General features: G+C 37.3%; 1 protein-coding gene across 4 annotated transcripts in view; it reads left to right on the forward strand.

Annotated features, from left to right (window-relative positions):
* Positions 1–27,209, forward strand: part of EGF (epidermal growth factor) — a 92,358-nt gene that overhangs the window by 33,111 nt on the left and 32,038 nt on the right. For 3 of the 4 annotated variants that reach the window (XM_081064345.1, XM_081064344.1, XM_081064346.1), the window contains exons 6-13: positions 4,927–5,052; positions 6,133–6,255; positions 15,797–15,919; positions 16,770–16,895; positions 17,970–18,106; positions 19,738–19,886; positions 24,478–24,582; positions 25,946–26,169. In XM_081064345.1, coding sequence (XP_080920471.1) covers positions 4,927–5,052; positions 6,133–6,255; positions 15,797–15,919; positions 16,770–16,895; positions 17,970–18,106; positions 19,738–19,886; positions 24,478–24,582; positions 25,946–26,169 — 1,113 coding nt within the window. The remainder of the gene's footprint in view (positions 1–4,926; positions 5,053–6,132; positions 6,256–15,796; positions 15,920–16,769; positions 16,896–17,969; positions 18,107–19,737; positions 19,887–24,477; positions 24,583–25,945; positions 26,170–27,209) is intronic. The other variant, XM_081064347.1, reaches the window with a different exon arrangement.

Below are 27,209 nucleotides of genomic sequence, written 5' to 3' on the forward strand. Positions count from 1 at the left end.
TCCTTCTATCACCATATATTTGATCCCCCTTACCCTCATCTCTCACCCCCCACTCTCCTTACCCTCTGGTAACCACTAAACTATTGTCTGTGTCTATGAGTTTTGTTTTTTTTAATTAATTTATTTACTTATTAGTTTCAGGTGTACAAAACAAGGTAATACTTAGACGTTCATCATTTATATCCCTCATACTGTGAACCCCCCTCCCCCCATCCACTATCCCTCCGACCTCACACTGAACCATCACATTATATATATAAAATTATAGTTGGCATTCATTAATGTTTAGCTTCTGGTGTACAATGCCATGATCAGGTATCCACAGTATCCCTGAGGTGGTCTCCCAAATAGGACGCATGTCCATCGGATACCCAACAAAATCTTTACAACATTATAGAATACCTTCCCCAAATTAATTTTCAAAAAAACCCTGAGGCCATCTTGTGGTTACCAGCTGCTTCCAAATCCCTTCACCTTTCCCCTTATCCCCAACCCCCTCCCACACACCCATCTAACCACTCTCGATTTTTTCTCTGCGTCCCCAAAACTGTCTCTAATTAGTTCATTCACATAGTCTTTTCTTTAGATTCCATATATAAGTGAGATCATATGGTACTTGTCTTTCTCTTTCTGACTTATTTCACTTAACATAATGTTCTCTAGATCCATCCATGTTGCTGCAAATGATAAGATTTCTTTCTTCTTTATGGCTGCGTAATACTCCATTGTATAAATGTACCACAGCTTCTTAATCCAGTCATCTACCGATGGGCATTTTGGTTGTTTCCATATCTTGGCTATTGTGTAAAGTGCTGCAATAAACATAGGAGTGCATACAGATTTTTGAATTGGAGTTTTGGATTTCTCTGGATAGATGCCTAGGAGTGGAATTACTGGATCATAGGGTAGTTCCATTTTCAGATTCCTGAGATACCTCCATACTGTTTTCCATAGTGGCTGCACTAATCTGCAGTCCCACCAACAGTGCACTAGCGTTCCCTTTTCTCCACATCTGCGCCAGCATTTGTTGTTTGTTGATTTATTGATAATAGCCATTTTGACTGGAGTGAGGTGGTATCCCACCAACAGTGCACTAGCGTTCCCTTTTCTCCACATCCGCGCCAGCATTTGTTGTTTGTTGATTTATTGATAATAGCCATTTTGACTGGAGTGAGGTGGTATCTCATTGTGGTTTTTATTTGCATTTCTCTGATGGTTAGTGAGGTTGAGCATTTCTTCATATGTCTTTTTGCCTTCTGTATGTCCTTTTTAGAGAAATGTCTCCCCAAGTCCTCTGCCCTAAAATGACCTTTTAAAGTGTTCAGTGTCTGAATTCAGGTCACATCATCAGTACGACCATTCAGAGGAGAATAGTGATTGCTTTCCTGCCTATGCTCATCTTTGAAAAGTGATGTATATTATTAATAAGTGTCATTAAAACCATTAGCAGCATGGTACAATGGAAAGGGTACTCGGCTAGTCTGACCATCTGTTTGAGTTCTAACTCTAAGGTTGACTGGAAATTGAAGGAGAAACCAAATAAAGGAGTTAAGTTGCAGGTGACACAACTTTTTGTGCATGTGTTCCAGATGTCTGTAGTACACCTAGGTTGTAAAAGGCACCAGGCTAAATGGGACTTTAAATGTGAATTTTATATATATATATATATATATATATATATATATATATATATATATATATATACACACACATATATATATATACATGTATATGTATATATACACACACATATACATAAAATCTGTATATATATTATATATGTATATTATCTGTATATATATACCTTATCTTCAGAAGCTTATAGTTTAATGAAAAGAAGACACATACTAGTATACATAATTGTGATGATGGTGATGATGATGATAAGAACACACATAAAACCAAGTGAGAGGTAGTGGAAAAGTAACCCCCCCCCCAAAAAAAAAGATAATATTGGATATAGATGGACAGTATATTTACTGTACCTTAGAACAAATTATTTTCTTCATTAATCAGTCTGAATCTCCATTAACATATTATAAGCAGTAATTAAGATTAGAGAATCTTTAGAAGTATAAACTTAGAGTAATATACCACAAACATCTGATTGTGTATAGAACCATAATTTTTTTTTTCAAGTGAGGGGTCTCAGAGAATATCTACTTCAACCCTTTAATTTCATGGATTAGGAAACTGAGATCAAAACGAAAAGTGATTGGATGTAAAAGGCAGAACCAGGACAGAACTCAGTTTCCCTAATTCTTAATCCAGTGGCCATCTATCACACTGGGTTTGGAAAGGTTTTTATAAAGGATATTTACAGGAAGTGTTACCATTCAATTTTTTGTCACCTCAGGAAAGTGGAAGCACTTTGATGCTATTAAAAGGCTGAGTCAAACACTTCTGGATTTTTGTTGTTGTTCACTTAAAAACTTTATAAAAAATAAGTTAAAAAATTATATGCTCTTTTTTTATAAATTTGCAGTGGATGTATTTTTGTCTCCAATAAATTTACAAGTTTCTAATTTTAGTCATTTACTTTAAAATTTTCAGTCATTTTATTTTAATTGTGCTTAATTAAAATTTTGATATGTGAAGCATGTAGGAACATGAAAAACAATGTAACTATACATATGTGATTGCCATAAAAAACATGGACAAGAAACAAAATATTTGGAATCAGTATCCAAAAAAATTTTCAGTATAAATCTAAACTGATTTAGTAGGTAATGTTGCAACAGTACTGAATAATTGGCAAGATTACTTGTGCATTTAATTCTGTCAAGAGATCTGAATAATCACATTTAAAATAAGTAAAGAAATAACACAGACTAGGTTAAAGGAGGTATCCATAACTGAGATGAAGGAGGGATGTCTCATTAGGACATGAAGCTGTTATTTCTCAGAGTGTGGTGTGAAGATTCCCAACTTCAGAATCACTCTGATCCTGTGAGAAGTGAAGATTCCTGAGCCATTCCCTTGATTTACCAAATCAGAATCTCTAGAGTGTGACATGCCCTCCAGGTGGTCTTGATGCACATTAGGGACATTTTAAAGAGGCAAGAATATGTTTCTAATGCGTTATGCTGTTATTGGTAACGAAAAGTGTTCAGTGTCTTAAAATAGTAGGGAACAGGTAGAGTCAGAGTGAGGAAAATTTATAAGTAGATCAACAGAGACCTACCTGGAGAGCGTCTCAGCCCCTCACACTGCTATGCTCAGCCCCTCGCTGGTTTGTTTCTTGTGCCCTTCATAGCAAGGCTGTTTTTGGTAGTCCTATCCTTGGCTCCTCTGCTCCTCTCATTATTCACAGGCTCTCGCTGACCTCAGCCATGTCGTGACTCAGAGTCCATTACCCCCATCTTTTCCCTTAGAGGTCACCTCTTGCTGGAGCTCTGGCCTCCATATCTACCTGCATCCTAGAATCTGCCCTCAGACTCAAGCTTAATTCTGTATTTTCCAGAGTATTTTACAAAGGTTTTATCATTGTTAAAACTGGCAAAAAAAAAAAGAAAAAAAAAAGAAAAATTTGAACAGAAATATATGTGTTACTAGTTTACCTCTTGACTCTGGCTCTGTATGGAAATCCAAGTTACCACGTTGGCCATTTGTTATTCAATACATTTGGCTAATTCAACCCAAGCACCTACCTCAATGAACAAATTTTGCTATACACCCTGGGCTATTTTGTAAAACATGGAACACTGGCAGCAATAAACTCAGAATTTGGGGATAAAATATATGGTAATGGTATATATTAAGTCTGTAAGATGCTCTTTAAATAATGATCCTGAAAACAGCTAAATACATAGATCTGACCTATAAATATTATACTTAAGAAAAGATGTTCTTCCTCATACACTGTTGGTGGGAATGCAGACTGGTGCAGCTGCTATGGAAGGCAGTGTGGAGGTTCCTAAAAAAATTAATAATAGAATCGCCATATGACCCAGCAATCCCTCTCCTGGGTATATACCAAAAAAATCTGAAAACATTTATCCATCAAGATATATGTGCTCCAATGTTCATCGCAGCTTTATTTATGGTGACCAGACATGGAAACAACCAAAGGGTCCTTTGATAGATGAATGAATAAAGAAGTTGTGGTATAGATATACACAATAGACTACTATTCGGCCATAAAAAAAACCAAGAAATAGTACCATTTGCGACAACATGGATGAATTTGAGATTATAATGCTGAGCTAAATAAGTCAGACAGAAAATATAGAGAACCATATGATTTCACTGATGTGTGGTATCTAAAACTGAAAACAGCAGAAGAACAAGACAAACAAATGAAGAAAAAAACCTCAGAGACATAGACAATAGTTTAGTGGTTACCAGAGGTAAAGGGGTAGGGTGCGTTTAGAAGAAGGTAAATGGAGTCAAATATACGGTGATAGAAGGAGAACTGACTCTGGGTGGTAAACACATAATGTGAGATATAGATGATGTGTTACAGAATTGTACACCTGAAATCTATGTAACTTTACTAACCATTGTCACCCCAGTAAACATTAATTAAAAAAAAAAGAGAGAGATGGTCTTAGGTTTCAAACCTTTTTGTTTCTTAAAGAGATATTTCATTTTCAGAATTTTTGTTTATGTACTTTATTTTTATATATAAAAAAGTAAATCAGAATGAAAAACTAAGTTGTGCTTAGTGTTTGAAATGACATCTCCAGCTGATTAGGATGCCCTATCCTGAGAGCTTTCGTAAGAGTAATACAATTAGAGAAATAAATGGGCTTCTGACAGAATCCAGCTAAAGCTATCTGACCCTAAAGCAGTGCCACCACTGTGAAAGACAACACCCCTGTTGATGTCACAGGGAGATTAGACTTCTTAAGAACCATGAAGGGATCAAACATTGTCCCCTGCCAAAACACACCTCTACTTCAAATACACCATCTTGTCTTTTAGATCAGAAACTCTGCAAACTGAGGAAAGGCAACTGCAGAGGCAGCGTGTGTGGACAAGAACCTAAATCCCACCTGTGCACGTGTACGGAGGGATATGCTTTAAGTCAAGATGGAAAGTACTGTGAAGGTAATGTGCAGTCGCTACCTGAAGCAAAGATCGCCACCCGAGCCAGCTGTTGGTCTTTAGTGGGCCATCTGAGCCTCAATGTGAAACGATTCCACTCCCCTCCACTTCTTTCCCCAGAAAAACAATTTTATTTTCCCTGTTTTTAAAGCTTTTGTAATACTTTCAGGCCTTCTTTATATCTTGTGTTCCTAGATCAAATGCTTTCAGAGGCTACTCAGGGTTGACATAAGGCAGAGCTTTGCTGAGTGGGCTCCATGGACCTCTGTGGTTTTGACTGTGTGTAAAATGTCAGTATCTGCAAATGCTTTAGGGAAATAGTTCCATAACTATTGTAAGATTCTCAAAGAGTTTGTGACTCCACATCACATGCCATCAAGGTCTAGTGGGGATCTGTAGGAAATGTGTGGCAAGCTGGTCATCTACAGATCCTCTTATTTGAGACTCCAGGCCAAATTTAATGAGCCCAGGAGAAATTCGGGTCCTTTCTCCTGGGAGCCCCAGTGAACGACTGAAGAAAAGAATCCAATGGCTACAGTCATACTCAATGGAAGTAATTGGGGTGAGACTTCAGGTAAACTTGACACCTACCTGTTAGGTATAGTCCCCTGCTTACCTGGGACTAGTTGGAGGGAGCCATCTCGTAGAACTGACCTGGAAGGCTGGGTGTCAGCCAGTCAGACGCTGCTGGGGTGTGTGCCCACATTCACGAGTGGGCTCCTGTCAGCATGGTGAGGCTGAAGAGCAGAGAAGAGATGTACCATCCTTGTCAAGAACTGTCAACAGGCCTGCCTTAAGTGGCTCTATCTTTTCAGGGGAAACAGCACTACTTTTTCCCAAGGGTAATTCTAGTATGAAAATCTATATTTGAAAGTGTTACACTATGACAGAATAAAAATGGCTTTTATGATAATTGAACTGACTTCTTTCATCATTTACTAGAGTAGCAAAAACAGTCTTTTCATGGTCAGGTACAGCAGATACAAGTGTGAGATACCCTACTTTGGGCAGATTTATTAGTGATACTACAATTTATTTTCAAACATAACCACCTGGCTGTGTTTTGCTGTTGTGATTGTGCAGATGTCAATGAATGTGCCTTTTGGAATCATGGCTGTACTCTGGGGTGTGAAAACATCCCTGGATCCTATTATTGCACATGCCCTAGAGGATTTGTTCTGCTTCCTGATGGGAAACGGTGTCACCGTAAGTCACAACAAGTATTTACTGTGTTATTTCCTTCGTTTTCACTGATGTTTCTAAGGTGCCTATGGTCTGCGTTGGTGGTCCTCAATTAGCAGTATGCATCAGGATTACTTTGCAGTTTTATTCTGTTTTGCTTTTTAAAACATGAATGACTAGATTCTACCCCACACCTGTTAAATCAAAACCTCTAAAGTTGGGAAACATATATGTATATATATGTATGCATGTATTTCTTTATCCATATTTTACATTTCATTATATGTCACTAAAAGATAAGCATGTTAAAAACATAATCATGATATATTATTATGTCTAAAAAACTACCTGTAGCTTCCTAATATCATCTAATATCTAGTCAGTTTTCAGGTATAATCACAATACCATTATCACATCTAAAAATAACAATTCCTTAATAACATCAAATATTTAGTCAATTTTCAAATTATTTTTAACAGTTTTTTTAAAGTTTCTTTGTTTGAATAAGTATCCAGACAAGCTCTATGTGTTGTGTTAGGTTGATACACCTGTCTTTTGTTCTTCAGATTCTCTATCCTCTTTTTTTTCCCCTTGCAAGTATTTATTGAAGAAACCATTTTTTTCCTGTAGTTTCTCACATTTTAGATTTTACTGATGGTACTTCTGTGATGTCCCTGTCTTCTTCTTTTTAAATTAAAGTTTATTGGGGTGACAATTGTTAGTAATGTTACATAGATTTCAGGTGAACAATTCTGTAATACATTATGTATATCTTACATTGTGTGTTCACCATCCAGAGTCACTTCTCTTCCCATCACCATGTACTGTATCCCTCTTCTAGAGTTCCCCTCCCCCCTTACCCTCTGGTAACCCCTAAACTATTGTCTGTGTCTATGAGTTTCTTTTCCCTTCATTTGTTTGTCTTGTTCTTTTGTTGTTTCCAGTTTTATATACCACATATCAATGAAATCATATGGTTCTCTATATTTTCTGTCTGAATTATTTCGCTTAGCATTATAGTCTCAAGATCCATCCATGTTGTCGCAAATGGTACTGTTTTATCTTTTCTTACTGACAAATAGAATTGCATTGTGAATACATACCACGACTTGTTTATCCATTCATCTATCGAAGGACATTTTGGTTGTTTCCATGTCTTGGCCACTGTAAATAAAACTGCAATGAACACTGGAGCACACACGTCTTTATGAATAAATGTTTTCAGATTTTTTGGGGTAGATACCCAGGAGAGGGATTGCTGGGTCATATGGTGATTCTATTATTAATTTTTTGAGGAACCTCCACACTGCCTTCCATAATAGCTGCACCAATCTGCATTCCCACCAACAGCGTGAGGCTTCCTTTTTCTCCACAGCCTCTCTAACACTTGTTACTATTTGTCTTGTTGATGATAGCCATTCTGACTGGGGTGAGGTGGTATCTCATTGTGGTTTTTATTTGCATTTCTCTGATGATTAGTGATGTTGAGCATTTTTTCATTTTTCTTTTTGCCATTTGTATGTCCTCTTTGGAAAAATGTCTCTTCAGGTCCTCTGCCCATTTTTCAATTGGGTTGTTTGTTTTTTGTTGTTGAATTGTATGAGTTCCTTGTATATTTTGGATATTAGCCCCTTATCAGAGGCGTTGCTTGCAAAAATCTTCTCCGTTTCAGTTGGTTGCCGCTTTATTTTGTTGATGGTTTCTTTTGCTGTGCAGAGCTTTTAAATTTGATATAGTCCCATTCACTTATTTTAGTTTTTACTTCCTTTGCCTTTGGAGTCAAATTCATAAAATGGTCTTTGAACCCAAGGTCCATAAGTTTAGTACCTATGTTTTCTTCTATGCAGTTTGTTGTTTTGGGTCTTATGCTTAGGTCTTTGATCCATTTTGAATTAATTTTGGTACAAGGTGACAGATAGCAGTCCATTTTCATTCTTTTGCATGTGGCTTTCCAATTCTCCCAGCACCATTTATTGAAGAGGCTATCTTTTCTCCATTGTATGTTTTTTGCTTCTTTGTCAAAAATTGTCTGTGCATATTTATGTGGGTTTATTTCCGGGTTCTCAATTCTATTCCATTGGTCTATGTGTCTGTTTCTCTGCCAATACCATGCTGTTTTCATTATTGTTGACCTGTAGTAAAAGCTAAAGTCAGGGAGCGTGATACCTACAGTATTGTTCTTTTTTCTTAAGATTGCTTTGGCTATTCGGGGTCTTCTGTGGTTCCAAACAAATCTGATAACTTTTTGTTCTATTTCTTTAAAAAATGCCATTGGGATTTTGATGGGGATTGCATTAAATCTGTATATTGCTTTGGGTAATATGGCCATTTTAACTATGTTGATTCTTCCAATCCATGAGCATGGAACGTCTTTCCATTTCTTTGTGTCTTCTTCAATTTCTTTTAAAATTGTGTGTTAGTTTTCAGCATATAGATCTCTCACACCCTTGCCTAGGTTTATTCCTAGGTATTTTATTCTTTTTGTTGCAATTGCAAAGGAATTTTTTCCCCCTGAGATTTCATTGTTAGTATATAGGAATGCAGCGGACTTTTGTATGTTGATTTTGTAGCCGGCAACTTTACGGTATTCATTTATTGTTTCTAATAGCTTTTTGGTGGAGTTTTTAGGGTTTTCTATATATATAGTATCATGTCATCTGCAAAGAGTGACAATTTAACTTCTTCATTTCCAATTTGGATGACTTTTATTTCTTTCTCTTGCCTGATTACTCTGACAGGACTTCCAATACTATATTGAAAAGCAGAGGTGGTAGGGGACAGCCCTGTCATGTTTCTGAACGTAGAGCAAAGGGCTTCAGTTTTTCACCATTAATTATGATATTTGCTGAGGGTTTGTCATATATGGCCTTTACTATGTTGAGGTATTTTCCTTCTATACCTAGTTTATTAAGTGTTTTAATCATAAATGGATGTTGTACCTGTCAAACGCTTTTTCTGCATCAATTGATATAATCATGTGATTTTTGTCCTTTGTTTATGTGATGTATCTCATTGATGGATTTGTGGGTGTTGAACCATTCTTATGCCCCGGGGATGAACCTCACTGGGTCGTGATGAATAATCTTTTTAATGCATTGTTGCATTCAATTTGTTAGAATTTTGTTTAGGATTTTTGCATCTGTATTCACCAGTGGTATTGGTCTGTAATTTTCTTTTTTCGTGTTATCCTTACCCGGTTTTGATATCAGGGTAATGTTGGCCTCATAAAATGAGTTAGAAAGTATTATCTCTTCTTCAATTTTTGCAAGAGTTTGAGTAGGCCAGGTGTTAGGTCCTCTTTGACTGTTTGGTAGAATTCACTAGTGAAGCCATCTGGTCCCGGACTTTTGCTTTTGGGAAGGTTTTTGATGACTGATTCAATTTCCTTATTAGTGATCAGTCTATTTAGATTTTCCAGTTCTTCATGGTTCAGCCTCGGAAGGCTATATGTTTCTAAGAACTTGTCCATTACTTCTAGGTTATTGAATTTGGTGGCATATAGTCCTTCATAGTATTCTTGGATGATCCTTTGTATTTCTGTGGTGTCCGTGATAACTTCCCCTTTTTCATTTCTGATTTTGTTAATTAGTGTCTTTTCCCTTTTTATCTTAGTGAGTCTAGCCAAGAGTTTGTCAATTTTGTAAATCTTTTCAAAGAACCAGCTCTTTGTCGCATTAATTTTTTCTATTGTCTTTTTGTTCTCTATTTCATTTAGTTCTGCTCTGATTTTTGTTTCCTGATTTCCTTGCTTCTGCTGACCTTGGATTTCATTTGTTCTTCTTTTCCTAGTTCTTTAAGGTATAATGTGAGGTTATTTATCTGGGATGTTTCTTGTATCTTGAGATGGGCCTGTAATGATATAAATTTCCCTCTGAAAACTGCTTTCGCTGCATCCCCCAAATTTTGGTAGTATATATTTTCATTTTCATTCGTTTCTATATATATTTGGATCTCGCCTCTTATTTCTTCTGTGACCTGGTCATTATTTAAAAGTATGTTATTTAATCTCCACATATTTGTGGGGTTTTTTGCTTTCTTTTTGCAGTTGATATCCAATTTCAAAGCCTTGTGATCAGAGAATATGCTTGGTATGATTTCAATTTTCTTAAATTTGCTGAGTCTAGTTTTATGTCCCAATATATGGTCTATCCTTGAGAATGTTCCATGTATGCTACAAAAAAATGTATAGTCTGATGTTTTAGGATGAAGTGCTCTACAAATGTCAATGATGTCCATTTCATCTAATGTGTCATTTAGGGCTGCTATTTCATTATTTATTTTCTGTTTGGGTGATCTATCCATAGCTGTCAATGATGTATTTAAGTCCCCTAGTAAAATTGTGTTTTGGTCAATTTCTCCCTTTAGGTCTGTTATTAGTTGCTTGGTATATTTCCGTGCTCCCTGATTAGGGGCATAAATATTGATGACTGTTATGTCTTCTTGTCGTATAGTCCCCTTTATCATTATGAAATGTCCATCTTTGTCTCTTGTTACCTTTTTTATCCTGAAGTCTGTTTCATCTGATATCAGTATGGCTACACCTGATTTTCTCTGGATACCATTTGCTTGGACTGTCAATTTCTACCCTTTCACTTTGAGTCTATGCTTGACCTTGTAGCTGAGATGTGTCTCTTGGAGGCAGCTATGGTTGGGTTTATTTTTTTTTGATCCAATCTGCTACTCTGTGCCTTTTTATTGGTGAGTTCAGTCCATTTACATTTAAGATGGTTATTGATAACTAAGGATTTTCTATCATTCTATCTTTGGTTTTCTGGTAAGGCTGTGTCTCCATTGTTTATTTGCCTTTTTGTTTTGTCTATTATTTCTGTGTGGTGGTATTCTATGATTTTTACCTTTGTTTCTTCTTTTACTATGTTATATATTGCAGTTCTGGATTTTTTTTTGAGTGGTTACCATTAAGTTTATGTAAAAGAAAGTTTGATATTTAGAGTATTCCATTTTCTTCAGCATGCTTACTTTCTCCATTCCCATATTCCGGTTCAGGCCTTTACTCTCCCCCCTTTTATGTTTTGGTTATCACAAATTATCACTATTTTTGCTGGTCAAATAGCCTCCTTCAGTATTTCTTGTAGTACAGGTCGTGAGTTAGAAAATTTCCTCAGCTTCTGTATATCTGAAGTATATCTAAAGTATATCTTTGCTGGATATATTATTCTTGGCTCATGATTTCTCTCTTTCAATAATTTGAATATTTGGTTCCACTCCCTCCTGGCTTGTAGAGTTTCTGCTGAAAACTCTGATGATAATCAAATAGGTTTTCCTTTGTAGGTTACCGTGTTCTTTTCCCTGGCTGCCTTGAGGATTCTTTGTTGTTGATTTTTGACAGCTTCAATACAATGTGTCTTGGAAAAGGCCTGTTGGTGTTGAGGTAATTAGGTGTTCTATTTGCTTCTTGAATTGGAGGATCCAGTTCTTTCCACAAGTTTGGGAAGTTCTCATTGACTATTTGTTTGAATATACTCTCTGTTCCTTCTCTCTTTCTTCTCCTTGTGGTATGGCCGTTATTCTTATATTGCTCTTTCTGATGGAGTCCAAAAGTTCTTGTAGAGTTCTTTCATTTCTTTTAAGTCTCAAGTCTCTTTCTTCTTCCGTTCGTGTCATTTCCAGCTTTTAATCTTTGATGTCACTGATTCTTTCCTCCATCTGGTCAACTCTACTACCTAAGCTGGCTATTTCATTCTTCATTTCTTCTATTGAATTCTTAATCTCCAGAAATTCTATTTGGTTCTTTTTAAAAATTTCAATCTCTTTGGTAAAATGTTCATGTTTTTCTTTGATTGTGTTTCTGAGTTCATTAAACTGTCTTTCTATGTTTTCTTGCATCTCATTGAGTTTTTTCAGAACTGCAATCTTGAATTCTCTGTCATTTAAGTCACATATTTCCATATCTTTAAGTTCCTTTTCTGGAGACTTTTCACTTTCTTTCTGAGCTGTCTTGTTGCTTTGGTTATTCCTGAAAATTAATGATTTATTATTTCTCTTTTTAGACATCTACAGGAGTGGCTTCTGCAACAGGTTGATAGGAAGAGGTCTTTCTTTTGTTTTCCAGTTTGTGTTGGTACAGTGTTTTATTTTCTCTCCGACTGCAGCCTTTTTTTCTCTCTCACACTGTAGTGTTATGTTTTCTCTGTACTCTTCCAGCTTCTCACACAATGGGGGGATTCCCTGGAAGTTGGGCTTCTCCTCTGTGAACAGTTCACCTGAGTCATAGGGCTCCGCGTCTATGTGGGGATGCGGAGAGCTTCTGAAGTTCCAAAGCTCTTTCTGCACCAGATTCAGAGCCTGTGTGTTTCAGCAGTTCTGTTCACTCCTGCAGGGATCCGCCCAGATAAGTGGGGACAGGGGTGGGGTGGGTTGTGAGAGGTGGCCCAGAGCAATGGAGGCGACCACCACCACAGCCACAGCACTGCTTCCATGTCTCTCTCCCCTTTGCCAGAACTAGTTGGGCTGTTAGACCGGGCCACAGTTTTCAGAACTGCAAAGGTTCTGTTCTTTTGATCTGGCACTGCTACTATTCCACTTCTAGTACTGGGCAGGTGGGGGCGGGTGAGCTCTGGGAGGGTAGGGAGGGGGCGGCTAGCCTCAATGCCTAAGGCTTCCGTTCTCTGCTCGGCAGTGAGGGCTTAAACCACCATTTTCAGCCTTCTTCCCTCAGTCTTTGCTCTGAGGTCTCTGCCGTGAGCGTTGGGTTCAGCGATGTTATATGTTGTCCCCTCAGCCCTGTGGGCCATAAGCAGAGCCCTAACAGTCCAAGTTCTTCCCTGTCCTGCAGCTGCGGTAGTTCCAGGATGCAGTAAGCTCAGAGCACCAATCTAGGTCTTCATTCTGCACCCGCTTGGCCCCGTCTCTGCACTTCTCCCTTCCCTCCTCCCATGCTCATGCAATTTGCCCACTTTTAGATGATTTCTGTAGTGCGCCTCTTAGTCTTGCCTGTCTGCTGTGCAGGGAGTCCTTTATAGAGTTCTAGTTGTTCAATTTGTTGTAAATTCCAGGGAAGATTTCAAGAGGCTTGCCTCATGCCTCCATTCTTATGATGTCATCCCCTGTTCTTCTAAAAACTGGTAGTTAGATCTAAAGGCTTGATCAGACTTGGCTTTGACATTTTTGGCAAGAATACTTCATAGGTGTGGTTATATTTCCACCTGGAGACACATCATAAACTTCCCCAATAGTCTTTTTTTTTCATTCTCTTTTAGAAACAAGCTCTGGCCTATTTTATGACTAAACCAAAAAAAAGAAAGAAAGAAAAAAAATTGAGTGATTGGCTTTTTACCAGCCTGTTCTGTCATGCTTCTAATGATACTGTTTTCCCCCGAAAATAAGACCTAGCTGAACAATCAGCTCTACTGCATCTTTTGGAGCAAAAATTAATATAAGACCCGGTTTTGTTTTACTATAAGGCCCAGTCTTATATAATATAGTATAATATAATGTAATATAATATAATACGGGGTCTTATATTAATTTTTGATCCAAAAGACATATTAGAGTTTATTGTCTGGCTAGGTCTTATTTTCGGGGAAACGGTATAGAATCACCTGGATCAATGATAGCCAGTGTGCATGTTCTCTGGTATTTTCCAAACACTGTGCCCAATTCACTATTATTAACATTGTCATGCTGGACACCAATTTGGGCCAACATGGTGTAGTACTCTATTTTGGATTGCCATAAGGCTGGGCAGTTGTTAGCAAGGATGACCAGCTTCCCTTTGCTATGTCAATCATTTTCAGAGTCTGCGTGCACCCTTAGGATCTACTTTCCACCTTTTGTAATGAGTTGGAGCCTAGAGTTGACTCCAACAACTTTTTTGTCTTCTTTCTGGCTACCATCTTCCTTCCTTAGGTACAAGACAGCACCAACTAAACACACCTTGAAGCTTCCAAAATGGCTGGGGGCAAGAAATAACCCAGTAATCTCTCAGGGAATGGTTGTAGCAGTCATTAACAATCATTTCCTAGATTTATTATTTCATCAAGAGTTTCAAATGGTGATATCTAGTTCTAGTATTTCCTTTCAATTATTAATTGGAATACATTTATAAAGAAAAATTTCTCTCATAACTCTTTGGTTACTTCAAGATACAATTCTTATAGTGAAGGCAGCATAAGTATTGGATTTTTAACATTTTTTAATATGTTTCCACCCACTGCAGTTGCTATCCTTATCAATGAGCACACTATCTCCTCTTTGGCCAGTGGGAGCCTCTGCAAATGGGCTCCTGACCCTAGTCGTCTTTGTTAGTTTCCTTGTTACCTGTAGCACATATTTGCCAGGCTTGTCTTGTACATTCTGTGTCCTAGAACTGGAATTAGCAATCTGTCAAGGAGCGCTTCTTCCTTTTGCTGAGAAACTGTATCATAGAACATAATCTGAGTCTAAGTAATTGTTTCTAGGCCTTTTGGGGGATCAGGTCTAGGAATACACTATTTAAAAAGAAGTACATTATGAGTTTATATGGATATTCTCAACTCAAATTTAGGTTACATATTCAGATACCTTCTTGTAGAATTCTTATTGAATCTAGTAGTATAGCTAAGTAGAAAGGAAAAAGCTAAGTAAACATTTATATTGTATAGTCTTGTGTCAGAGATGATGGAGAATAAGTCACTCTGGATGTCATATGTGTTTATGAAATCAAGCACATAAAAATGGATGGATGGTAATGAAGTTCTTGGAAATTACCTATTACCTTTGTGCCTGCCTATGAGAACTTGACCTTCTTCTAAAACCATGTGGTGTACCTGTTGGCAAATATACTCAAGTGCATAGTGTTAATGTGCTATGGAGTCCACTATGTGCCAAGCATAACACACATAATCTCACTTGATTGCCAAAACTTCTAGAACTTCTATGATATATATTTTGTATTTTAATCTTTGATTTACTTGGAATTTATTTTGGCATATGATGTAGGTTAGGAATTTAACTTTTGCCCTAATCCTTACTCAGTTATTTCTTGACCATTTGTTATATCATCTTTCATATGCTCAATGATTAAAATACTTTAATCACACACTACATTCTTATGTGTACTTGAGTCTTTTCTAAAATAAGTTTTCCATATGGTTCTATTCTCCTCTCTTCTCTCACTCGTTACCCACTGTTTTAATTATTGTACCTTCATGATACATTTTGGTATTTGTTAAGAGTCTCTCATTCTCTTCTTATACCTAACAACAGTAATACAGTATTTTTAGTTTTCCCTACACATAACATCAATTTTGTAGATGAATTTGAGAATCATTTGCCCAAGTTCCATGTAAAATATTTTGATGACTAATGACTTTAAAAATATTAGTTGATATAAAAGAAACTTAATGGAAACTAGAGTCATTTTCCAAAATCAGAGTTTTGCTTTAATTTTTTTAGATTTGAATTTTTTCTTTCTGTTAATATCTCCATTACCACAGCAATTCATAAATGTTTGATCTTTATTTAAGTTACTCTTTTCAAAATAACATGTTTTTATTTGCAATTGATTTTACTAAATTTCCAGAAATCTGATTTAACACTAATCTTAACCTTATTCTTCATTAATTAGAATTAATTTCCTGTCCAAGCAATGCATCTGAATGCAGCCATGACTGTGTTCTGACTTCAGATGGTCCCATATGTTTCTGTCCTGAAGGTTCAGTGCTTGAGGCAGATGGAAAAACGTGTAGTGGTAAGTTTATTTTCTTTTTGTTTGTTTGAAAATAATCATTTTCTAAGTGACATCTAAAACTTGCATCTTATTGACAAAGAAGAATAGATTTTCCAACACTACACAATGAAAAATATTTGTGCAGTAGATTAACATAAATTTAAATAAGATTCTGGGGTTTTGTTTCTTTGTTTGTTTATTTTTAGATAGCAAAGTGTAGTGGTTATGAGCAAGGGCTTTGAAATTAGTCAGCCTGACAACCATTTACCAGCAGTGTTATTTTGACTAGTTACTTGCCCTGTCTTGGTCTCAGTTTCCTCATCTGTAGAGGTTAAAAATACCTGCCTCCTGGATTATGCAGGTGGTGGATGCAAAGAGCTTAGCCTGTTGCTTGCACCTGTAAATACCTCTCTACTTATGTCTTCATAGACTTAAGCATACAGAGTGCTGGATGTAATTCAAAATTAGCAGAAGAGTTATATGTGGCTTTTTTTTTTGAGACCAAAAATGTGTGAGAGGAAAAAAAATATATGTATTACCACTAGAAAGTGTTAGACCAGCTGCCAAAATCATCAAAATGTATTTCAGATTCCAGCCAGCTGCCAGTGCACTTGTTCTTGGACTCAGTGGTAGAACAAGAGAACAAGGGTCATTGGGATGTGAAGGGTTCAGGATAACAGCTTATAGGGAAGTACAATAGAGTGACATTTTGCTTCTAATCTCTGAAAAATTAAGTTGATTGTGGCAGTGTGAATGACTGTGGAAATGATTTTAAAAATCAACATATATTTGGCTCACCTCAATATTTTGATGAAAAATTGTTATATTTATGAGTGATATAGCATCACTACCAAGCAATTTTTTTTTGTAGGCTGTTCATCACCTGATAATGGTGGATGTAGCCAGCTCTGCCTTCCTCTCAGCCCAGTATCCTGGCAATGTGGTTGCCTTCCTGGGTATGACCTACAAATGGACAAAAAAAGCTGTGTAGCATCAGGTTAGTGCTATGGGTGTTTAAAAGTGTGTCTCTGCAAAAAGGTTATATGAAAACAAAGTTTCATTTAAAAGAGAGAGCATTAAATTGCTTTTGGTTTCTGGGTAGAAAGTCTAATTTTTTTATATATCTGGAAGTAGACAACAAATCACATTATGAATATAAATGATAATAATAATAATATAAATAATAATCATGTTTTTGAGGTATATTTAGAAGTTAATTAGTATTCAGCAAAGATTTGCTATAACATCAAGTAGGTACTCTCGTATATGTGAAGACCATGGTAGACTTAAACAAGAGGAATTTAATAAATATCTCTTGATTGATTTGATTTTCAACTCTCCAGTGAATGTGATAATAATAATACTTTGACAAATTCTGTCCTTTTCATGTCAAAATTTAATATAAGGTTTAACTATTTTTTATCTTCTGATATCATATCTCTTGTGTCCTTCAACAGCCTTGGAAATCCAAGATTTATACCAAATTGATTTCATCTTTCCTAAGGTTCATCATGCTTGTAATCTGGATGACATAAAGATGAGCCTGCAGAGCTTGCCTTAGTCAGCGCCCAGTACTCTTATCTTCTTAGGGCCTTAGTTAATATAGCATAATCTGAGCTCTGAAAATTAACAAGGGTCTTGTTAGTAACTCATACAGTCATGCTTCCCATTCAGAAGTGCCCAGGCCAGAGAAAGGTATTTATTTGAACATGAATTAATACAATCTGTTGATATTAATATGTTTCAATATGTGTGAATCAAGGAGGTTACAGCACTAAAACTTGCCTCATTTAGTGATGGTGTTGGTTATTCAATACTGGCTCTTTTTATAAGTAATTTGCTTTTTAAAAGCAGGCATCTAGACAGAGAGGAATCCAGTGATAAAATTGTGGCAATATGGCACCTCCTGGAAGAGGAACTCTTGTCTGTCTTAACCTATACTGGTGAGAAATTAAGAAAACAAATACTGCAGAAATTAAGGAAGAGGGTGCAATGAAAGGGAAGAGTCAGAAGTACTTCTTGGGTTCCAAAGCATATTTTAAATGAAGCCATATTTGAATTTGATTATCAGGACCACAACCGTTTTTGCTGTTTGCCAATTCTCAAGATATTCGACACATGCATTTTGATGGAACAAATTATGAAACCCTGCTCAGCCAGCAAATGGGAACAGTTTTTGCCCTAGATCATGACCCTGTGGAAAATAAGGTATGGTTTTGTCACTTAAACAAATGTGGTTGTGCTTGCTTTAAGGAGAGAGTAGAGGATTTTATCTTAACGGATGAACTGGGCTGCTTGAAAATCCTCTTCTAGATCCATTCACAACAGAAAAATTTAAATATAGACTTTGAAACATCATTTTATAAATTTTAAGGATTTTCTCTTATAATAACCCTGGTCCTTGATATAATTCAGCCATTTTATTGGAGATGATTGAGCAAAATGTTAAGTTTAGTTTCCTTTCTGGAGATGGGGATGGTTGCCTCACATAGTGCTATACCCATAGGAGACACCCATATATAGGTTTTTGGTTATTTGCTGGTAGTGGGAGAATTGGGAGGTTGAGGTGGGGCATAGGAAGTATGGATGAGTAATTTACATTTAATATACGTGTATACCACCGAGAGGGATCCAATGATCTCTTGACCATGAAAATCAGGAAACGTAAGTTTATGGCTCATGTGGGAATGGCAATCTAATGCATGACATTATTTACATAATAATCAATTTTTACATGAACTTTTTGTATATAACTTAGAATTTCTATACTATCAACCTAATCAGCTCACCATTTGCTCTTTAATTTCTTAGTTGTATTTGTGCTAAGTTAGAATGTGCTTGAAATAATTTTACAGTATCTTCTGAAGATCAATCACCCAATATTTATAAATTTACATAGTTATTAATCTCCTTCCATAATTATTTAGTTACTACTAGATTAATTCCTAGAATTTTAAACTTTGTGCTTTTGTTTCTTCCTGATTTGCATCTGTCTGGCCAGTTTGTGAATACTCTCATCACTGATTATAAGTTTATGTACATGTACGTATTCACAGTTAAAATTCCACAAATGCTGTCATTAAATTACCAACTGACCCATAGCAGTTTTCAACACTCTCGTGAAATCCTTGTAGCTGTTTGATAGTCTGGATACTAGTCAGAAAAAGAACTTGCAAGGTATATTCTGTTGGACAATATCCAAATATGGATTATTAAAATGAATTTACATAAGGTAGAGATGGGAAAAAAAATTTTCGCAAACATCTAGTTTCATTCACTTCATCATTTTTGCAGTTGAGAAAACTGATGTTCAGTGACTTTGGCCAAGGCAATCAAACAAATGTGTGGGAAGACCGGAAGGAACCTGTGTCTCTTGACTTGCAGCGAAGGGGAGTGCTGTGGACAGGACGGTAGAATGTATAGCCCAGCATGTAGTTCCCATTAAACTGCAAATCATTGCTCCCTTTTAGACTGTAGAAGGCTAGGGCTCATGTACGGTGGCTTAGTTATTAACCAATAATCAAAGATTAATAAATTACCAGTAGCAACAGAACTATGTGCCAGGTACAAGACTAAGGAATTTTATATATAAAACTAATGTGCTTGGTATTATTATACCCATTTTACCAACGAGGAAACTGAGACTGAAACATTGACTAACTTGCCTAAGTTTACACATATCTGGGAAGCAGCATGGTTGGTGTTCAGTTGCAGGTGTGTCTGTGTCTAAAGCCAAGCTCTTAATGATTCCACTGTATGATACTCAACCCATTTGTATATATTCCATATTCATTTTTTTAAAACAAACCAGACAGAAATGTTGATGTTCTCTTTTGTAGGTATACTTTGCCCATACAGCCCTAAAGTGGATAGAGAGAGCCAATATGGATGGTTCTCAGCGAGAAAGGCTTATCGAGGAAGAAGTAGATATGCCAGAAGGTCTTGCTGTAGATTGGATTGACCGTAAACTCTATTGGACAGACAGAGGGTATGTTTCCTCCTTCAGTTTTTAGCCACATGGGATGGGAGTGATGGGATAAATAACACAGCTGGCTTTATCCTCCACTTTGAACACAGAAAAATACGACTGGGGAACTGGCTGGGATTGGAGGAAAGATGCCCCCAACACTGTCCACACTCCCCAGCAGCCCTCCTCATCACCAAGCAGTATGTTTCTCTTTTCGTCAAGATTGGATCTTTATCCATAAGAGAATTTTGAGGACCAAAGAGTAGCATGTGTTTTTGTACTTCAGGCCGTTGTAATCAGAGAAATGCAAAACCTGCCTGAGTGCAGTTAAACAGCATTCTTTGAGCATCTGCTATGGAAAGGGCACTCTCCCAGGGAACACGAGAGATACAAAGGAGCCTGAGGAGTGTTCTACCTTTTCAGGTGGTTCACACTTCAGCCATGAGATAGGTGCATATACACAAGAAAAACTAATACAAATGGTTGGTACAAGAAATGTCTTAAATAATTGCCAAGTGAAGAGTGTACACTCCCAGAAGGAGTGCTGGAAGAAGTTTTAGGAATCAACGGGCCCATCCCCCTCATTTTACAGATGGAGAAACTAAGGCTAAGAAAGGCTAAGTCATTTATTCAAAGTTACACAACACACAGTGACAAGTCTTAGACTAGAATCTGTACGCTGGCTCTCTGTTAAGTGACATGAAGGAAGGAGAGAGAGCTTCATGCTGGAGTTGTGAAGAGAATCCTCGTGAGATAGAGAAATGGACTGTTTTCCCTTTGGTGAGAAACAGCAGAGCCAGAGAGAAGCTGTGGTGTTTCTGTCCTCTGGCACACTGCTCTTAGTGCTGCAGGAAGGGCTGCTGCACTAGGGGTGTGGGTGTGTGCGTGTGTGTGTGTGTGTGTGTGTGTGTATGTATGTCCGTCCTGTGTGACCGCTAGGAATGGTGGGATGGGAGGAGGGGAGGAAGGAAGTGCCTGCACCCCTTATGCATGCTGTGAGAGCTTCCTTCCCTGCTTCTGAGAGAAAGGAAGCTAACCACAGCGCACCTCACAGGATAGCGTCAGAGATGGTCTGTGCTAGAAGGCTCTTTTCCCAGTCACTTAAAGACATAAAGTGAAATGGTCGCCAATTTGAACATCTGGTACCTATGCAACCCTGTTAAATTAAAAGAAAGAAGAATTAATTAGGGTTTCACCTCCATGAAATTAGCAGTCCCATCAGGGAGTGGGCTTATACTCGTATGCTTGGGGGTAGGCTTTCTATGTCCCAGAAAATCTCATTTGGTCTGGATAACCCATGGGAAACAAATGCATTTTTAAAAATCAGTCATATGCATGATGTGATGTACAGTTATAAAAAATATGGCACATTTATATCCAGTGTGAGTTTATTTTCATTCATTCATTTGTTCATTTAAGCAAACCTTCATTCTTTTATTCTTTGGATATTTATTTATTGAATAACTGAAATGCTCCAGATACTGCACTAAGAGCTTTATATCCATACCACTGAATCCACAAAAAGTAAGTTTTCTTATCCCCAACCTAAATATTAAACAATTGAGACTCAAAGAGGTAAAATGACTTTACCAAAGTCAAACAGCCAGCAAGTAGTGGACCTGGAATTTGAACTCAACAATAACCATTTTCAAAGATAATGCTTTTAATAATCACAGATACACAGTGTCTCCCCTAAGCAGAGTTGGTTAAAATGTGCTCGACCCAGAGTCACATAACAAATGAAAATCAACTTCAGTTGTAATAATGACAAAAATCGTAATAATGGCCTCCTCTGTGTTAAACCTACTTAAAAGGACATTTCAAATGTCAGCTGTGCATAATAACAGAGCTTATATGTGGCTGTTCTCAGAAGAGTAAACCTTGATCAGGACAGCAGATGTCAGCCGCTGTCAACCCCTTTAAAGATGCTGGGTCTTCTCGAATTTCCCACGTTTGCCTGGCACCTCTAATTGTAACAGTGTTTGATTAGTAGCACCATGGGACCTAGTGCCAAAGCAATGCCTTCAGGAGATAGCCAGGCACCATATCCTGGAAAAGCAGACCTCAGATTTCCTAGTTCACTGTCTTCAGTAATAATAAGCCCTTCTTAAGTCCTCTTTCCTCTACAGGCAGCTGCTAAAAGAAAACCTTTAATTTGTCTGGAAATGAAAGGTTTCTGGTTTAGAAACCTTAATATTAGCTAGAAATTGGATTTAAATAACTGAGATTCCAAGCTTGTGATATTAGATTATATGGTAACTCTTAACCAATGAAAGGACCAGAGTGGGTGCTTTTAGTTTACATTGGCTGAGGAAAAGACAGATTTAAATTAACATCTAGCAGTAGGAAAGAAGCTAATTGATAATTCGACTGGCAATGCTATTATTTAGTACTGAGGAATCCTGATTCCTAAAGCCAATTGTTCAGTAAAAAAGAATCAAGAGGGGGAAAATATATAAAATATCTGTTGGCTCATTCTTTTGAGGTAACAAAAATGACAATGAGGTAAAAATCACTCTTCCGGGGTTCTGGATGGATAACTCTCATGCTGGAAGGAAGGGCGCTGGCTCTTAAAGGACCCCAGTGACAGTGGCACCAATTAGGTGGTGGATATAAAGAGAAAGATGTTCCACCAGATTAAGGGTTATGCTTGAACTCATGTCACCTTTGCTTTCTCATTACCAACGCTGGAGTTTGAGATTTGCTCTCTGGCTAAATCAAATAGAAGTATATTAGTGAGTGAACCCCTGGGGGAGCTTTGAAAGTAAATTCCAGCAATCCTGCCTAAGACAGCTCCAGAGTTGGGAGTTTATGTTGGTCTCAATTCTTAACACCTCACTCCTGCTTACAACAGTAAGAATGTAGAGATGCTGTAACAATGAGAGCAGAACCGACTGCCACAAGCCTCAGCCATCCTTCCCTCTCACCAAGGGAGCAGGCATAGGGACAGTGGTCTCTGAGTGCATATGACACATTGAGTTCAAAAATGCCTTCCACCCAGGAGGACCTTTCTGACAACCACTTCATCTGGGAATAAAATTACCTTTTGAAAGTGGCACAAGAGTATAAATGGTTTCCAATTATTCTCTGCCCTGAGCTGGTAGTTTGTAAAGCATATTTGACCCAGCACAAGCCCGGACCCCATTTCGCCTTTACCTGCCTCCTGCATTTAGCCTGTGAGGAGGGATTTGTAAAGCGCCTTCCCATCTCACCCACCCAATGGCTGGAAAGTGCACTGTAGAAAGCCACCTGCAAAAGATTTCCTTCTGGGAGGAGAGAATGGTCCTGCCCCTGTTTCTGGGCAGGCTTGTCTCATGCAGACACTGCCTCCAAGAATAAGGAGGTAAATCTTTCCCGGATGTTTGCTGAATGAATTAAAGATAGGGAAACAGGGCCAGCAGGCAGCATGAGAACAATGTGGTAAGCCCTCACCAGATGTTTGTTGAATGCATTAAAGATAGTTACACTCTCTAGTTTGTACAGGAAAACAGGAAGAACAGACAGCCCGTGGTGGAGAGGGGCTCTCCTCTTCCCGCTTCTGCCTGTGGTTCTGCTGGCTTCAGAAGCTGCTCAGAAGCCAGGGTTACCTCAGGCCAGCGACGGGGTGGGGGCGTGACAGAATCGATTTCAGTGTTTTACTCCATCCGCTTTTCTCCTTCCTGCGGCCACCGCCCTAACTCAGTCACCATCATCTCTTGCCCACCTTGTCTTCTCCACACCAAAGCTACAGCAAACTTTCTAAACTGAGATTATGATTGTTCTGCGCTCTTTAGGTCTCCTGGGCTTTGCATTTGCTGATTCCTCTGCTGAAGGTGTTCTTTTCCTCTCCATCTACCCTCTCTCTTCCTCCCCTCTCCTGGCTTTCCTGCTGAACTATAAGCTCTGTAAGGACAGACACAACCTATTGTGTCTTCAATGCTTAGACCAATCCCTGGCGTAGGTGTTTGCTCAGGAAATATTTGTTTGATAATAAAGATTTGTTTGACAAATACATGGGCACATTAGGAAACAAGAATTTTCTCCTCTGCTGGATTCCAAAGGGTTATTTTGCTTTAATGTAACGTTTAGCAAATAATAGTTCAGTACTCTCACTTGTCTTACAATCAAGTGGAAGAAAATTAAAGTCAACATTAATCTCCCCTACTGTCCTTGTGCTTGTTGTCTCTGTGGCCCTTTGGGGTCTACTCTCCCTCCTCCCGGATCTGTGACCATGAGGCTGACACCTCCACTGGCTTCCAGCAGGAAACAGGAGGTGTAAGGAGAAAGGGATGGTAGTATTTACCATACTGGCTTAGTCCCTGCCAGGCCACTGACACAATTCCCTCTTACCGTATCTTTTCATTGTGTATTTTAATTGCCTGGGATAAATATTGGAATGCTAATGAAAAGACTATGTTTGAAAAAATAGAATTCATGGCCATCTGGTCTGGATTTGTGTGTGTGTGTGTGTGTGTGTGTGTGTGTGTGTCTGTGTGTACGTGCACGCACATACGCACACACAATGGAACTAGAGTGCCAATATTTGCATTCAGGTAGAAACAGGGAAAAGGAGTATCTTTGTTTAAAAAGTGAAGTTGATGTAACAAGCCCCTTTATATTACATACATTTTAGGAAATCTCTCATTGAAGGCAGTGATTTAAGTGGAAAACATCGTGAAATAATCATTAAGGAGGACATCTCTCAGCCACGAGGAATTGCTGTTCACCCAATGGCCAAGTAGGTACTTGCGAAATTTAGGTGCCTTTCTGCAGAGGCCATGTGACCATTCATGTTTGAAATGCTAATGTCCAAGATTTGCCTTAAGCCTTCAGGTGGTCAGTAGAATCAGAAACCAAGAAAATCCACTAGATTTGTTCACATCTTCAGAAATGGTGCAGCTGGCATGATTTCCCCACTTTTAAATGTCTTTTGATTTTCTATTCTTGTATAAAACATTTATTGTTTAGATACCCTTTCATTTTAAGCAAATTCAATTTCTGAAAATAAACAGGCTGTAATTCATTAATCAGACATAAGTTCATTAAACTACTTTCCTCCTTTAAAAATCTATACTATTGCTTTCCCGAGCAGAGGATGATATTTGGATTGTATGACTTATGAATTCTATTTAGGAAAATCACAAGATGAGTTCAAATCATAGGTCATTCCTAGATTTAAACAAGAAGAAATAGTATTCATGAAAGATTAGAAGATTCTATGTTGTTAATTATGAATTAGTGACAAATGTTTGTTTACGTTCAGAGAATTAAGGAGAATAACAGATTCCTTCCTAGTTTTAAAAAAACAGGGTAAAAACCAACCCTATTTTATTTATGATGGCCTATGGGAAATAATATATTGGTAATAATTGATAATTGATTTAATACACGATTAAAACAGTGAGAATATAACTGTCTCTAAGCAGGCCAGAGAAAAGATATTGAGCCATATTGACCTCAAAAAATGTTACTCAGCTCATTTATGAAATGTGATTTAAAGAACTTAAAATTAACCAAGTTACCCAAGTACATTGTATAAAACTGGATAATAAATATGCTCTTCCCTTTATGTTGCATTTTTACATATACAGTGAGTTTTACACATGCACAGCAGAGGGACAAACTAGCAAGATTTCATTGCCTTATTCAGAATATGTATTTGAAAACACTTTCAATTAGTAACATACTGCAATTCTTTAATTAATAATTATTTTTTTATATTAAGTGTATTGGGGTAGCAATGGTTAGTAAAATTACATAGATTTCAAGTATACAATTCTATACTAGTTATCTATACTAGATATCAACTATACTTGTTATCATCTATATATCACGTTGTATGCTCACCACAATAATTCCTTTTTTATCTAGTGATCTGAGCCTTATTTTAGTATTTCCTGTCCAAGATGCTCTACATAGAAGTTTTTGTTTTTTGAAAAATTATTCATGCAACAATACAGTGCTATACTTTCTCCTTCTATATTCCTTAGCTTATCACTATAGTTTATCCTGAAGTGATTTACATTGATGTTTCCAATGATGAGAAAATAGAAGAATTTTTTTGTGCAAATTTTATTTGTTGTATGCTTTCTTGATTAAAGGAGATTATTCTGGACTGATATGGGGATTAATCCACGAATTGAAAGTTCTTCCCTTCAAGGCATTGGCCGACTGGTTATCGCTAGCTCTGAGCTGGTCTGGCCCAGTGGAATAACGATTGATTTCTTAACTGATAAGTTGTATTGGTGCGATGCCAAGCAGTCTGTGATTGAAATGGCCAATCTGGATGGTTCAAATCGCCAAAGACTTGCCCAGAACGATGTAGGTGAGGCTTTGGGATGGGTGATGTTTTTCATCTTGACTGAGAATTGATGAGTGTTAAATACAAAATGTGTTTGCAGGCATGCATGCACGTGAGCGCACACATACACTTACACACACACACACACACACACAAACACACACATTTAACCATGTGATGAGAAAGAAATAGACATAAACAGACTACAGACTTCTCCAAGGATTAATGAGCTACGAGGATTACCTTAACATTGGAATTTTGGGTAAAAACTAATGATGCATAATCATTTCTCTTTGCCAAGATTTCCCAAGATTAGAATGAAAATATTAAAAATTTTAAAACTTCTTTAAGACCAAGAACTTGGTTCAGCTGTTATCATTTCTTATATTTTAGAAAATGTCATTTTCATAACAGTGATATTATCTCCTGTAGGCATTAATGAATATCTATTGATAACATGTACAAAGATTAATATAGTTTTTCTCCCTATTATGTTTTCAGATTTTACATTGGTATATCATGTATTTTCTTAAATATCTTTAAAACACTGTAGTCTAGGCTAACTGTTAAAGTAAAAGTACAAATAGCTATGAGATTCATGGGGAGATTTGTTTTGATTCAGGGGATCTGCAAAGACAGCATTTGAACTGGGCCGTGTGGTAAATAGATGGTAATAAAACTTTGTTGTTGAAAATAAGGCTGCAAAAATTGGTCTTTGTATGTTAGTATTGCAAAGATATGTTGATGAACTTGATTTTGAACATGCTGGAGAGCCATTGCATGTTCTTGAGCAGGAAATGTATCTAAGGTTGGTATTTCAGAATAATCTTTTAGGTAACTGTATAAGGGTGGATTGGAATTTGGAGAGAAGGAAATCAGTTAGGAAACTACAAAGACTGTCCAGCTAATGAAAGCCTGAGCTAGAACATTGCCATTTAACAGTACAATGGAGGATTAGAGTATTAAAAAAAAATAATAATTCTGAATTAAAAAAAAGATAGTATATGGTAACTGATTGGATATAGAAATGGAAATGTTGAAGATGCTTCAGAGATTTACAAACT

Source organism: Rhinolophus hipposideros (assembly GCF_964194185.1).
Source record: "Rhinolophus hipposideros genome assembly, chromosome: 1".
NCBI lineage: Eukaryota > Metazoa > Chordata > Mammalia > Chiroptera > Rhinolophidae > Rhinolophus > Rhinolophus hipposideros.